This window comes from Hyla sarda, chromosome 2 (assembly GCF_029499605.1).
Source record: "Hyla sarda isolate aHylSar1 chromosome 2, aHylSar1.hap1, whole genome shotgun sequence".
Classification (NCBI taxonomy): Eukaryota; Metazoa; Chordata; class Amphibia; order Anura; family Hylidae; genus Hyla; species Hyla sarda.
This window is the reverse complement of record NC_079190.1, coordinates 47,107,835-47,124,438: the sequence shown is the minus strand read 5'-3', so window position 1 is coordinate 47,124,438 and position 16,604 is coordinate 47,107,835. Positions and strand designations below refer to the sequence as shown.

Genomic DNA, 16,604 nt, shown 5'->3' with positions numbered 1-16,604 from the left:
TTGGGAGAAAAACGGTTGAGGATGAGTGGTTTGAGAAGAGAGACGTGAAAGGCATTAGGGATACGAAGAGAGGGAGGAAGAAGAAGTTTATAAGAGACAGGATTAATTTGACACAAAATTTTGAAAGGACCAAGATAGCGTGGTCCCAACTTGTAGCTAGGGACACGGAAGCGGACATATTTAGCGGAGAGCCATACCTTGTCTCCAGGGGAAAAAACGGGGGGAGCTCTTCTTTTCTTATCCGCGAACTTCTTCATGCGTGATGAAGCCTGTAAGAGAGAATTTTGGGTCTCTCTCCATATGATGGAAAGGTCACGAGAAATTTCATCCACAGCGGGCAGACCAGAGGGCAAGGGAGTAGGGAGGGGGGGAAGAGGGTGACGGCTGTACACCACGAAAAATGGGGATTTGGAGGAAGACTCAGAGACCCTGAAGTTATACGAGAATTCGGCCCATGGGAGGAGATCTGCCCAGTCATCCTGGCGGGAGGAAACAAAATGTCGCAAATAATCACCCAAGATCTGGTTAATCCTTTCTACTTGTCCATTGGACTGGGGATGATATGCAGAAGAAAAATTTTATTTAATCTTGAGTTGTTTACAGAGAGCCCTCCAGAATTTAGACACGAATTGGACGCCTCTATCCGAGACAATCTGCGTAGGCAACCCGTGAAGACGAAAAATGTGTACAAAAAATTGTTTAGCCAACTGAGGCGCAGAAGGAAGACCAGGAAGAGGGATGAAATGTGCCATTTTGGAGAATCGATCAACGACCACCCAAATAACAGTGTTGCCACGGGAAGGGGGTAAATCAGTAATAAAATCCATACCAATCAGAGACCAAGGCTGTTCGGGGACAGGCAGAGGATGAAGAAAACCAGCGGGCTTCTGGCGAGGAGTCTTATCCCGGGCACAGATAGTGCAGGCTCGCACAAAGTCCACAACATCCGTCTCCAGAGTCGGCCACCAATAGAAGCGGGAGATGAGTTGCACAGATTTCTTGATACCCGCATGACCTGCGAGATGGGAGGAGTGACCCCATTTGAGGATTCCGAGGCGTTGGCGAGGAGAAACAAAGGTCTTTCCTGGAGGAGTCTGCCTGATGGAGGCAGGAGAAGTGGAGATCAGGCAGTCAGGTGGAATGATGTGTTGCGGAGAGAGTTCAACTTCTGAGGCATCCGAGGAACGAGAGAGAGCATCGGCCCTAATGTTCTTATCGGCAGGACGAAAGTGAATCTCAAAATTAAATCGGGCAAAGAACAGAGACCACCGGGCCTGGCGAGGATTCAGCCGTTGGGCAGACTGGAGGTAGGAGAGGTTCTTGTGGTCGGTGTAGATAATAACAGGAGAACTTGATCCCTCCAGCAGATGCCTCCATTCCTCAAGTGCTAATTTAATGGCTAGAAGCTCTCGATCCCCGATGGAGTAGTTCCTCTCCGCTGGAGAGAAGGTCCTAGAGAAAAAACCACAAGTGACAGCATGCCCGGAAGAATTTTTTTGTAGAAGAACAGCTCCAGCTCCCACTGAGGAGGCATCAACCTCCAATAGGAAGGGTTTGGAAGGGTCAGGTCTGGAGAGGACGGGAGCCGAAGAAAAGGCAGACTTGAGTCGTTTAAAGGCGTCTTCTGCTTGAGGAGGCCAGGACTTGGGATCAGCATTTTTTTTGGTTAAAGCCACGATAGGAGCCACAATGGTAGAAAAATGTGGAATAAATTGCCTGTAATAATTGGCGAACCCCAAAAAGCGTTGGATAGCACGGAGTCCGGAGGGGCGTGGCCAATCTAAGACGGCAGAGAGTTTGTCTGGATCCATCTGTAGTCCCTGGCCAGAGACCAAATATCCTAGAAAAGGAAGAGATTGGCATTCAAACAGACATTTCTCAATTTTGGCATAGAGTTGGTTGTCACGAAGTCTCTGAAGAACCATACGGACATGCTGGCGGTGTTCTTCTAGATTGGCAGAAAAAATTAGGATATCGTCCAGATATACAACAACACAGGAGTATAACAGATCACGAAAAATTTCATTGACAAAGTCTTGGAAGACGGCAGGGGCGTTGCACAGTCCAAAGGGCATGACCAGATACTCAAAGTGTCCATCTCTGGTGTTAAATGCCGTTTTCCACTCGTCCCCCTCTCTGATGCGGATGAGGTTATAGGCGCCTCTTAAGTCCAATTTAGTGAAGATGTGGGCACCTTGGAGGCGATCAAAGAGTTCAGAGATGAGGGGTAAGGGGTAGCGGTTCTTAACCGTGATTTTATTAAGACCGCGGTAGTCAATGCAAGGACGTAGGGAGCCATCTTTTTTGGACACAAAGAAAAATCCGGCTCCGGCAGGAGAGGAGGATTTACGGATAAAGCCCTTTTTTAGATTCTCCTGGACGTATTCGGACATGGCAAGAGTCTCTGGGGCAGAGAGAGGATAAATTCTGCCCCGGGGTTGAGTAGTGCCCGGGAGGAGGTCGATAGGGCAATCATAAGGCCTGTGAGGAGGTAGAGTCTCAGCTTGTTTTTTGCAGAAAACATCCGCGAAGTCCATATAGGCCTTAGGGAGACCGGTTACTGGAGGAACCACAGAGTTACGGCAAGGGTTACTGGGAACCGGTTTTAGACAGTTCTTGGAACAAGAGGACCCCCAACTCTTGATCTCCCCAGTGGACCAATCCAGGGTAGGGGAATGAAGTTGAAGCCAGGGAAGTCCAAGGAGAATTTCCGAGGTGCAATTGGGGAGGACCAAAAGTTCAATCCTCTCATGATGAGATCCGATGCTCATAAGAAGGGGCTCCGTGCGGAAACGTATGGTACAGTCCAATCTTTCATTATTTACACAATTGATGTAGAGGGGTCTGGCGAGACTGGTCACCGGGATGTTGAACCTGTTGACGAGAGAGGCCAAAATAAAATTTCCTGCAGATCCTGAGTCCAAGAAGGCCACTGTAGAGAAGGAGAAGGCAGAGGCAGACATCCGCACAGGCACAGTAAGACGTGGAGAAGCAGAGTAGACATCAAGGACTGTCTCACCTTTGTGCGGAGTCAGCGTACGTCTTTCCAGGCGGGGAGGACGGATAGGACAATCTCTTAGGAAGTGTTCGGTACTAGCACAGTACAGGCAGAGGTTCTCCATACGGCGTCGTGTCCTCTCTTGAGGTGTCAGGCGAGACCGGTCGACCTGCATAGCCTCCACGGCGGGAGGCACAGGAACAGATTGCAGGGGACCAGAGGAGAGAGGAGCCGAGGAGAAGAAACGCCTCGTGCGAACAGAGTCCATATCTTGGCGGAGTTCCTGACGCCTTTCGGAAAAACGCATGTCAATGCGAGTGGCTAGGTGAATAAGTTCATGTAGATTAGCAGGAATTTCTCGTGCGGCCAGAACATCTTTAATGTTGCTGGATAGGCCTTTTTTGAAGGTCGCGCAGAGGGCCTCATTATTCCAGGACAATTCTGAAGCAAGAGTACGGAATTGTACGGCATACTCGCCAACGGAAGAATTACCCTGGACCAGGTTCAACAGGGCAGTCTCAGCAGAAGAGGCTCGGGCAGGTTCCTCAAAGACACTTCGGATTTCCGAGAAGAAGGAGTGTACAGAGGCAGTGACGGGGTCATTGCGGTCCCAGAGCGGTGTGGCCCATGACAGGGCTTTTCCGGACAGAAGGCTGACTACGAAAGCCACCTTAGACCTTTCAGTGGGAAACAGGTCCGACATCATCTCCAGATGCAGGGAACATTGGGAAAGAAAGCCACGGCAAAACTTAGAGTCCCCATCAAATTTATCCGGCAAGGATAAGCGTATCCCAGGAGCGGCCACTCGCTGCGGAGGAGGTGCAGGAGCTGGCGGAGGAGATGACTGCTGAAGCTGTGGTAGTAACTGTTGTAGCATAACGGTCAGTTGAGACAGCTGTTGGCCTTGTTGCGCTATCTGTTGTGACTGCTGGGCGACCACCGTGGTGAGGTCAGCGACAACTGGCAGAGGAACTTCAGCGGGATCCATGGCCGGATCTACTGTCACGATGCCGGCTGGCAGGTAGTGGATCCTCTGTGCCAGAGAGGGATTGGCGTGGACCGTGCTAGTGGACCGGTTCTAAGCCACTACTGGTTTTCACCAGAGCCCGCCGCAAAGCGGGATGGTCTTGCTGCGGCGGTAGTGACCAGGTCGTATCCACTAGCAACGGCTCACCTCTCTGGCTGCTGAAGATAGGCGCGGTACAAGGGAGTAGGCAAAAGCAAGGTCGGACGTAGCAGAAGGTCGGGGCAGGCAGCAAGGATCGTAGTCAGGGGCAACGGCAGAAGGTCTGGAAACACAGGCAAGGAACACACAAGGAACGCTTTCACTGGCACTAAGGCAACAAGATCCGGCAAGGGAGTGCAGGGGAAGTGAGGTGATATAGGGAAGTGCACAGGTGAACACACTAATTGGGACCACTGCGCCAATCAGCGGCGCAGTGGCCCTTTAAATCGCAGAGACCCGGCGCGCGCGCGCCCTAGGGAGCGGGGCCGCGCGCGCCGGGACAGAACAGACGGAGAGCGAGTCAGGTAGGGGAGCCGGGGTGCGCATCGCGAGCGGGCGCTACCCGCATCGCGAATCGCATCCCGGCTGGCAGCGGAATCGCAGCGCCCCGGGTCAGAGGACGTGACCGGGGCGCTGCCGCGGGGAGAGTGAAGCGAGCGCTCCGGGGAGGAGCGGGGACCCGGAGCGCTCGGCGTAACAACTTGCATATTGAAAAACTCTTAATGTTGCTGTCACACCATTTTGTCGTAGGGCGCATCTCCAAGTCTGTCTTTTCTACTGTATTTCTGGATCATACTGTGAAACTATAAGACTGAGAAAAATATTCATGCCGGGGCTTGATGGTTGAACTAATAAAAATAATTGCGCTTCTGGTGATTATTTTTTTATTGTTTTTAGGAATGTATCCCAGAGAATCTGGAATTAAAGCTGAAGATATTTTCTGACATAGATCGTCACATCAACGATTCCACCATAATAAGCAGCTCAACATCTTGCCTCTCACCAACAAAGATGTTTAATGGTCTCCGACATGTCAAGAACTGCATAGTAGCGCATCCCGTAAGTCCCAAACATTCTGCCTAGTTTGTCAGATAATCCTTGTGATTTTACATATATTTAAATGGTATAATTTAGTTTAATAGTCTGTCTGGGAGCCGGAGAGGTTCATGATCCGAGCTTTTTAGCTAGTGCTGACCTAGATTTGGTAAAAGGTAAAAGATCTCTTCTCTGATAAGCAACTACTGAGTATCTTACATTGGCCAACAAGTGGAGGACTTTATGTGTTGCAGATATCTGATTAAATGTTTAATCCACAATCACTCCAAATACCATAGAAAAACATAAAAAACATTAATGATTGATAAAGATGTCCAGCAGTAAGGAACAGATCTTCTATTTGCAGGATAGGGAATATGCGTCTGATTGCAGGGGGTCCGATTGCTGGGACCCCACGCGATCTCCCATATGGGGCCCTGTACGGGAGATCGCGGGGGGGCCCAGCAGTCAGACCCACTGAACATCTTCTTTAATGTACAGTAAGAACCAGATGAGCCAACTCGCTATCCATTTATGTTATGTAGATATGTCACAGTGTCAACTGAAATATTAGTTACCAAGGTGTCAGTTATCTAAAACATTCCCAAATGTCCACCTCATCTCACCATAATGCTGGGATCACATTTAAAGGGGTATTCCGGTCAAAAACATTTTATCTCCTATCCAAAGGATAGGGGATAAGATGTCTGATCACGGGGGGCCCGCTGCTGAGACCCCTCGCGACCTCCCTGCAGCACCCGCATTCTATGCGGGGGCTGAATCTCCTGTTTCTGAAACCTCTTGGTTTCCAGGACTGGGGACGTGACGTCACGCCACGCCACCTCCATTCATGTCTATGGGAGGGGGCATAGACATGAATGGAGGGGGCATGGCGTGACGTCACGTCCCCAGTCCCGGAAACCCCAATAGGTTTCCGAAACTGGAGATTCAGCACCTGCATAGAAAGCGGGTGCTGTAGGGAGATCGCGGAGGGGTCTCAGCAGCGGGCCCTCCACGATCAGACATCTTATTCCCTATCCTTTTGGATAGGGGATAAAATGTTTTTGCCCGGAATACCCCTTTAATATTTTGGTTAGAACTTGGTCAGTATTTTGGCCAAAACCAAGAGTGGATTGGACACAGAAAAAAATTATAATGGAAATATTTTCACCTTTTTCTGTGTTTTGGACCCACTCCTGTGTTTGGCTAAAATACTGACCAAAATGTATCAAAATACTATGTGTGAACCCAACTTGCCAGCCTTTTTTATTGATAATGCTGGCCTGTCAATCTGCTTGTCACCACAAGTCGAGCTCTCCTTGATAAACTGTACTTGGCAGGAGACGTTGAGGCCAGCTATACATTTTTTCCTGCAGCCGCCTTTGTATGGAACATGTAATATAACATGGCATCTATTTAAATGAATGGCTGGTCATGTAATACATGGAGGGGTCTGGTCCACTGCAGGGGGAACCCCTGATTTGTAGCAGTATTTTGGCACTGACATACTGTACATCTTCATTTATGGGTTTATTCGATAGGGGAAAAAACAAAAAACCATGAGCTTCGGTTGTATTTGGCCCTATTGTTTTCCAGCAGATTGAGTCATTATGTCTGGTTTGTTACTTTTGGGTTTTAATTTTTCTTTAGTTAAGTAATCTCCTAAAAGCACTGGGATATAGTATTCCAGCATCCATTATTTATTGCCAGTTTGTGTTTTACAAGCTGTGCAAGCAATAAAAATGAAGTTTTCCCTCCCAAACTAAGTAGACTGCAACTTTCCGTGACATACAGTAGCTCCTGGGATGTAGGTTAATTATACCTATTAATGTGTAAGATGGTTAGAGCAATTATTTTGGTTGCTACAACCATTCATATCTAACAAAATATATTATTTCTAGAGATGAGCGAACTTCAGTAAATTCGATTCGTCACGAACTTCTCGGCTCGGCAGTTGATGACTTATCCTGCGTAAATTAGTTCAGCCTTCAGGTGCTCCGGTGGGCTGGAAAAGGTGGATACAGTCCTAGGAGACTCTTTCCTAGGAATGTATCCAACTTTTCCAGCCCACCGGAGTACCTGAAGGCTGAACTAATTTACGCAGGATAAGTCATCAACTGCCGAGCCGAGAAGTTCGTGACGAATCGAATTTACTGTAAGTTCGCTCATCTCTAATTATTTCCAAAGCACCAAAGAAATACCCAATGCAGCTTTATGTCCAAGAGTCTTTATTTAATCTGTTTATACAGTATACTGTACCTTTATAATAGTTGGCACAGTATGTCTGGTACTTGGTTCCAAATCCAATGCATTAAATAGTGATAATGGGTTGAGATTTCCTATAAGCCTTATCTATCGATCTTACAGATGAATGCTGTAAGCAGCTATTTGCATACATAAAATTAGACAAACTTCATATTTTAAGAGGTACTCCACCCCTAGACATGTTATGACCTATCATTTGGATAGGGGATTACATGTCTAGGGGAAGAGTATCCCTTTAACCCACAACTCTCAAGCTACGCCTCTGGCAGCAGATGTATACTGTGGTTTACTGCAGCGGGCTTCATTCATTTCAATGGCCCAAATGTAGCCACCTAGTGACTACATTCGGATGGATTCCCGCTCCCGCTAACACTGTAAGACTGACATATTTTCTATTTTTATTCTGTAGGTCAGGACTGTTAAAGCGATATCCAAGTTATATAGTTTTTGTTATGTTTTACTACATTTTGATTGCCCATACAGAACATTGCCTCTGGCAGGTTGTAATAATAATATAGATCGATTTTACATTGCAGCCATGGAGGGTGCAGGGGCTGTCATTGGTGACATGACAGGACTGGTACACATCAATCGCTAATGTCTTTGACAACTATGAGGTTAAATACCCAGTATTGAGTTGAACTCTGATGCCTTTGGTGTCACTGATGGGGGGGGGGGGGGGGTCAGCTACAAATAGCATCTGTCATCCACTCACAAGTTGGCTCAGTTCCTGATCCCAGGCCATACACACTTAATCCTCCCCCTTTATAAAGCATTGGTACGGCCTCACCTGGAATATGCTGTTCAGTTTTGGGCACCTGTCCATAAAAGGGACACTGCGGAGTTGGAAAGGGTGCAGAGACGCGCGACTAAACTAATATGGGGCATGGAACATCTTAGCTATGAGGAGCGATTAAAGGAGTTACAATTGTTTAGTCTTGTGAAGAGACGTTTAAGGGGGGATATGATAAACGTATATAAGTATATTAATGGCCCATACAAAAAATATGGAGAAAAACTGTTCCAGGTTAAACCCCCCCAAAGGACGAGGGGGCACTCCCTCCGTCTGGAGAAGAAAAAGTTTAGTCTCAAGGGGCGACACGCCTTCTTTACCGTGAGGACTGTGAATTTATGGAACGGTCTACCTCAGGAACTGGTCACAGCAGGAACAATTAACAGCTTTAAAACAGGATTAGATACATTCCTGGAACAAAATAACATTAATGCTTATGAAGAAATATAAAATCCCATCCCTTCCCCAATATCCCGCCACACCCCTACCCCTTAATTCCCTGGTTGAACTTGATGGACATATGTCTTTTTTTGACCGTACTAACTATGTAATGTATATATTCACCATGGAAGTATTAAGAGGTTAAAGAATATCTGTTCCACAAAAAATATCTTACTCAGTACCTAACCCCATCCATGTACATCTAATTTTTCTGCCTCTATCACCTACCGTATATTTATTATAAAAATCTCTCTTTTCATTTGCTCACAGTGTTAGAAATCCTCTCAGGGAAGGGGGCGTGTCCCTCCTTGTGGTGGTGGGAGGTGATTGTTGGGTCTGCTCATGCAGCCTTGTCCATGAGTTATCTCTTGTCATGGGCAATCATGATGCTGAAAAAAAAAAAAAAAATTTAAACAACCATATTACAAAATGTTGTTAATTTTCATCAGTTACGACATATAAAAAGTTTTTGGATCTTTTAGTGCCCATTTAAATGCAGTTCTTGGGATGCACCATGTTGAGCTGGAGTGACTTGAAGGTTCAGCGGTTTCACCCACCAATTTTACATCTGCTCTTAAAGGAGTATTACAAATAAAACAACATATTTTTAAACCAACTGGTCCCAGATAATTAGAGATTTGTAAATTACCTCTGTTTAAAAATCTTAAGCCTTCCAGTACTTATCAGCTTCAATTTGCCTAAAGAAAGTTATGTAGTTCTTTCCAATTTGTCACAGTGCTATCTGCTGCCACCTCTGCCCATTTCAGGGACTGTCTTGAGCAGGAGCAAACCCCCAGAGCAAACCTCTCCTGCTCTGAACAGTTCCTGATGGAGACAGAGGTGGCAGCAGAGCGCACAGTGTCAGATTGGAAAGAACTACATAACTTCCTCTGGAGCATACAGCAAATACTGTTAGGGCTGGAGAGAATCTTTACTTTTGAAGTAATAATTGGTTTCTCTTTTATTCTGCCTAACAGGTGAATCCACCATATTATGTTCCCTTGGTTGAACTGGTTCCCCACCCACAGACAGAAGCAGTCACAGTGGAGAGAACATACGCTCTCATGAAGAAAATCGGTCAGTCACCTGTAAAATTAATGAAGGAGACTGATGGGTTTGTGTTGAATCGGCTCCAGTACGCGGTGATCAGCGAGGCATGGAGACTTGTCCAGGTACAGTATGTGCACAGTAGACACAATCTGTGTGCTGCAGTTAGTATTGAATGATGTAATATCTTGCTATGTTACATTGTTCTAGGGAAGCTAGGAAGTACAGTGTGAGTCTGTTATGTGATGTAAAAATCTATATTTTCTCCTTGTGCTTGCATTGGACTCTTTCATGGATACTGGTTACCTGGGGAGGAGTCCTTATAGAATGTTCACTAGTATCAATGCCTGAGATAGGAAGAGTGTATTGTGTGTATTATAAGTCTCACTGACGATAAGAAACACAACAACAGAATTCCCCAGGGATTCCAGGGCAAATATATGTAACAACAACCTTTAGGGGTCGCCCCCCAAGGGGTTAACCCTAAACTAGAAACCCCCCTTAAAACTAAATTTTATTAGATCATTTAAAATAGATATGAGCTCCGGTATTGTGATTAAAAACACAGCTAGTAGTTGCTTGGATAGCATATAAGCGTCCTATAACTTCGTTTGTATTGGTATTGTGCTATACTAACACTGATCTATGGATGCCACTATATAAACAGAAAAGCACTGGTAGCTGCTAATTAAAATATGAACAGCCCTCCGCTTCCCGACGTTTCGTTGGATAGACCAACTTTATCAAGGTACAGAGGCTAATGGCCGTTCGTTTGGTCCGCTCTCCCTTTTATATCCTCTGTTGGTGATGTCAAATCCGTTGCATCATTGTGCGCCGATTAATCAACCTATCTGAGCACAAGTGAGGTGACTGACCAGTCCGGTCTTGTCACGTCATGATGTTTTGATCTCTACCCAACCAATCAGTATTCTTCATGCCCTGTCACTCACGTTACGTATATATGATGCGCGACGCATGTCTTCGCACTTGGTAATGTCCTAACACAATTATAGACAACTGCGCATGTCCGTTCTGCGATGTTCTGCCGTTCGCGCATGTCTCCGCACTTAGAGATAAACAATCGCATTTACAAGTAACTGCGCATGTCCGGTCCACGGCGATCCAACGTTCGCGCATGTCAGTGGACTTAGATTTATTGTGAGACAAAATAGGAGACTGCGCCTGCGTCCAACTCGAGATGTTCCTATGGTGGATTGTATATATGTCTGCGGTCTCAATTCAAACACAGCTATGATAGTAGTTGTGAACCACATATTAGTTGTATTCTTAGACCTGCTAATACCTTGCATATACTAAGTATATAAGCCCATTATATCACCGCAAACAGTGAATTCAATAAATACAACATATATTTGTGAGGTTCATTATTTCAATGTTTAGGAACTTTTATTATTCTAATGCATATATTTGTAAGATACATTATTTTGATATTTTTGAACTTTTCTTGTTCTGATGATTAATATTCTATATGTGTGAGCTTGGTAGTGACAGGGGCCATCGTAGTGAAGGGTAATAATAATAGATTCTGGATTGAAATATATAGATATGGATGGTAAGTATAGATGTTATTGGGTATAACCTAATGCTTCATGTACAGTGAATATTGGTAATTTTAGAGGACACCATATATAACTAAACTGAATCATATATCCAATGTCCATGATAGTACATGGACATACATGGACATTGGTGCCCAAGGAATCTCTGTATATGCATAATATTCCCATTGATGAGTATATGTAGGATGTATTCACGTCGTCATTAGGCTTTTTTTGATCCCTGAATCCAGAATGTGATGGGGGAAGAGAGTCAAATTTCGATATTGGTTGATATCGTATAATCTTTCTGTTAGACAGCACAGAGTGTAGGGGAGAGGGTTAATTATCCAGTGCTCAATTTTCTAATGCTATTAAATTCTCAAATAGTAATGAATCATAATATTAATTCTCCAAGAACGCTGTAAAAGAGAAGCCTTCATTTAATCCATCTGGACTTCTTGTTCTCAACCTATATATCCACTTGGCCTCTTCTCTGAGTAATACTCTATTTACATCTCCTTTTCTTGTCCCCATCTTGATTTGTCGTAATCCCCAAAACTTAATCTGGTCAGTCCTATTGTTATGTAAGGCCCTAATGTGTTTGGCCAATGGAGTATCAGCATTGGTTCTAATAGTGCTGAGATGTTTACCAATCCTACGTCTGACTTCTTGAGTTGTTTTGCCCACATATATTTTGGGACATGTGCAGCAAGCTATGTATACTACATTTTTACTGCTGCAATTTATGAAGTCAAAGATCTTATAGGATCTATTAGGATCTAATATCTTCACTGACGATAAGGACCAATGTCATTCCCTGCTTACGAAAGGGCTTCAATCCCGTGTTTTCATAACTTTCTTTGCTGTAGCTTTCCTGAGTCTTCCGCACCTGCTTCCCACATCTTCAGGTTCCTAAAAGACCGGTGCATGCCAATACACTTGTTCTCTGACCAATCTCCTACTATCACAAAGTTCATTTGGCTCTGTTGGTACCAGAGAATATTATTTTGATGCCCAGCACGGTAACTTTATATCTTCAATGCTTTATTTCACATAGAAAAGCACAGTTAGTTAAAAAATTTGCTGAAGTGTTTCAGGCTATATGACATTAGTAAAATTTAGGAGTAGGTTTGTATAGCCTGAAAAGCATCAGCAAAGTTTTCTGTCAACCAACCTCAGAGGTGGCCTCCTGAAGATGACACATACCCGATCACACAGCAGTCTTCCTGACAGATTCTTTCTAACTTTTCTGGTGAGGAGGGATGCAGCTTTCTACCTCACCAGTACTTCTCTTAACCCCTTTCTGACCGATGACATATATTGTACGCCATGGGTCGAGTGAGCGGACATGAAGCCGACGCGCTGGTCGGGTCCACGTCATAACCAGGGGATGTCCGCTGCTATCAGCAGCTGACATCTGCCGGTAATGACTGACATCAGAGATCGCTCCGATGTCCGTCATTTAACTGTTTAAATACCGTGATCTATACAGCTCACGGCATTTAAACATTAATTGCCATGGGTTGCTAGGGAAACCCGAGGCCTTAACCCTTGTTCTCAGCATCTTCCCTGGATCTGTGATTGCTTAAGGCTTCCTTTGGCAGCCTTTAGCAATCAAGCACAGATTTCAAGGATCAATGTAATGCAATAGCATTACATTGATCTAAGTTAGCCTTCTAATGATGGCTTATGATAGGCCCCTAGTGGGAGCAAAAAGTGTGTAAAAATAATAATAATATGCATATATATATATATGTTTTTAAAAATAATTAAAAAAATACTCCCCTAATAAAAATTCAAATCACCCCCTTTTCTAATTTTTTTAAATAAAAGCCTGTACAAACAAGAAGAAAATCGCATTTGGTATCGTTGCATGCGTAATTGTCTGAACTATTTAAATTGTTTCTGATCCTACACAGTGAACAGTGTAAAATTCCAAAAGCCAAAATTGCTGATTTTTTTGGTTACATTCCATCCCAAAAAAATGTAATAAAAAGTTATCAAAAAGCCAGAACAACACAAGTGGTAGTGTTAAAAACTACAGCTCATGTCGCAAAAAACAAACCCTAAAACAGCTCCATATGTGGAAAAATAAAAAAGTTATAGGGAGGAGAACATGGTAATAAAGTCTTTTTATTTTTTTTTATTTTTTTTACAGCTTGGTACAGTATCTGAGGGCCCTGTTGTCACAGCTGGCTTCCCGGTGCTTGGTTGTCATGCCCTGTTGCGGCAGGCCAACACCCAGTACCCAGCAGGGAAAAACCTGCCATGGCTTGTGCGGCACACTCTCTACTATAATGGCGCCCCTCAGTGCTTATACTGTATTTGACCCTTTTCTCCTAGCTTCAGGGAGGGTGATAAGCTGTGTCACCACTTGGCGATCCGCCTGCCGCGTCATTGCTTATGTCCCCAGGAGGGCACTTTTGCCCTCTTCCCAGGCAGCAGCAACCACCCCCCTCTAAAAGCGCATATGATGGAACAACAGGAGCACAGGAGAAAGAATAAAAAATATAGGTATTCTGTGTGTATATGTATATATATTTCTCCCATTTCACAATTCTCAGCAGCTTCTGACTCAGCTTTTGATTGTTTCAGTATAGTAGCTTTATAAGGAAAGGGTGGATCGCAGGAAGGATTGTTCTGATTTGGTCACAGCACAGCTCCTACATCATACCAGGAAGAGGTTGGTGTCTCTTAAGCTCCTGTCAGCCATTAAAGGGGTATTTCCACTTAGAACATTTATCTATCCTGTAAGTTTATGATAAATGTTGTTACTGGGAAAATCCCTTTCAGTAGATGGTTAGATGGTAGTAAATTAGTGGTATGCTCTGGTATAAAATATTGTGTATTGTCACAAACCCACAACCATTGTAGATATACCAGTAGTGGGCCTTAAATGGATTAGCATATTAATGCTCCTAAATGTTACGCCGAGCGCTCCGGGTCCCTGCTCCTCCCCGGAGCGCTCGCGGTGTTCTCCTCTCTGCAGCGCCCCGGTCAGACCCGCTGACCGGGAGCGCTGCACTGACATTCACGACGGGGATGCGATTCACATAGCGGGACGCGCCCGCTTGCGAATCGCATCCCAAGCCACTTACCTGTCGCGGTCCCCGGCTGTCACGTTCTGGCGCGCGCGGCTCCGCTCTGTAGGGCACGCGCGCGCCAGCTCTCTAAGATTTAAAGGGCCAGTGCACCAATGATTGGTGCCTGGCCCAATCAGTCTAATTAGCTTCCACCTGCTCCCTGTCCATATAACCTCACTTCCCCTTCCCTTCCTTGCCGGATCTTGTTGCCTTGTGCTAGAGAAAGCGTTTAGTGTTGTCCAAAGCCTGTGTTCCAGACCTTCTGCTGTTGCCCCTGACTACGACCCTTGCTGCCTGCCCTGACCTTCTGCTACGTCCGACCTTGCTCTTGCCTTGTCCTTTTGTACCGCATCTATCTCAGCAGTCAGAGAGGTTGAGCCGTTGCCGGTGGATACGACCTGGTTGCTACCGCCGCTGCAAGACCATCCCGCTTTGCGGCGGGCTCTGGTGAATACCAGTAGCAACTTAGAACTGGTGCGCCGGCACGGTCCACGCCAATCCCTCTCTGACACAGAGGATCCACCTCCAGCCTGCCGAATCATAACAGTAGATCCGGCCATGGATCCCGCTGAGGTGCCGCTGCCAAGTCTCGCTGACCTACCCACGGTGGTCGCCCAGCAATCTCAGCAAATCGCCCAACAAGGACAGCAGCTGTCGCAGTTGACCGCCATGTTACAGCAACTTCTGCCACTGCTACAGCAGCAACCATCTCCTCCGCCAGTTCCTGCACCCCCTCCGCAGCGAGTGCCCGCTCCTAGCCTCCGCTTGTCCCTGCCGGACAAATTTGATGGAGACTCTAGACTCTGCCGTGGTTTCCTGTCTCAATGTTCCCTACATATGGAGATGTTGTCAGACCAATTTCCTACAGAACGGTCTAAGGTGGCTTTCGTAGTTAGTCTTCTGTCTGGAAAGGCCTTGTCTTGGGCCACACCGCTCTGGGACCGCAATGATCCTGCCACAGCCACAGTCCAGTCCTTCTTCTTCGCTGAAGTCCGTAGTGTCTTCGAGGAGCCAGCCCGGGCCTCCTCTGCCGAGACTGCTTTGCTGAACCTAGTTCAAGGAACTTCTTCCGTAGGCGAATACACCATCCAGTTTCGCACCCTTGCCTCAGAGCTAGCCTGGAACAATGAGGCCCTCTGCGCGACCTTCAAGAAAGGCTTATCCAGCAACATCAAAGATGTACTGGCCGCACGAGAAATTCCAGCTAACCTGTCAGAACTTATCCTTTTGGCCACCCGCATCGACAAGCGTTTTTCCGAAAGACACCAGGAGCTCCGCCAGGAAAAGGACCTTGATCTCTGGGCACCTCTCTCCCAGTATCCTTTGCAATCTACCCCTGTGCCTCCCGCCGAGGAGGCTATGCAAGTGGATCGGTCTCGCCTGACCCATGAAGAGAGGACTCGCCACAGAGATAAAAGTGTATGTCTGTACTGCGCTAGTACCGAGCATTTCTTGGTGGATTGCCCTATTCGTCCTCCACGTCTGGGAAACGCACGCACGCACCCTGTTCAAATGGGGGTGGCGTCCCTTGGTGTGAATTCTGCTTCTCCACGTCTCACTGTGCCCGTGCGGATTGCTCCTTCTGCCAACTCCTCCTTCTCAGCTATGGCCTTCTTGGACTCTGGTTCTGCTGGAAATTTTATTCTGGCCCCTGTGGTAAATAGGTTCTTCATCCCGATGACCCGTCTCGTCAAGCCGCTCTACATTTCTTCGGTCAACGGAGTAAAATTGGACTGCACTGTGCGTTACTGCACAGAACCCCTGCTTATGAGCATTGGACTGCATCACGAGAAAATTTAATTTTTTGTTCTGCCCAACTGCACCTCTGAAGTCCTCCTTGGTCTGCCATGGCTCCAACGTCATTCTCCCACCCTTGACTGGACCACCGGGGAGATCAAGAATTGGGGTCCTGCTTGTCACAAACGATGCCTCACATCTGCTCCTCATAGCCCCCTTCCTGGTAACACTCTGCCCTGTGACAAGCTTCACCCTCTGCCCCCCCTCCCCATTCCCACTTCTTCTGGATTGCCTGCCGTTGATGTTGCTTCCCAGGACTTCTTTTTCCGGAAGGAAACTCAAGAGTCGCCCCCTATGTTCTTGTCTCATTTGAAGGGACAAAGAGACAAAAAGAGGGGGAGACCTAAGGGGGGGGGGGTACTGTTACGCCGAGCGCTCCTGGTCCCTGCTCCTCCCCGGAGCGCTCGCGGCGTTCTCCTCTCTGCAGCACCCCGGTCAGACCCGCTGACCAGGAGCGCTGCACTGACATTCACGACGGGGATGCGATTCGCATAACGGGACGTGCCCGCTCGCGAATCGCATCCCAAGCCACTTACCTGTCCCGGTCCCCGTCTGTAATGTTCTGGCGCGCGCGGCTCCG

The 16,604-nt window shown here is 46.5% G+C and overlaps 1 protein-coding gene across 1 annotated transcript in view; it reads left to right on the top strand.

Moving 5' to 3' along the window:
* The window catches only part of CRYL1 (crystallin lambda 1), a 150,953-nt gene that overhangs the window by 109,228 nt on the left and 25,121 nt on the right, over positions 1-16,604 (top strand). The window contains exons 4-5 of the mRNA XM_056561715.1: positions 4,902-5,063; positions 9,516-9,710. Coding sequence (XP_056417690.1) covers positions 4,902-5,063; positions 9,516-9,710 — 357 coding nt within the window. The remainder of the gene's footprint in view (positions 1-4,901; positions 5,064-9,515; positions 9,711-16,604) is intronic.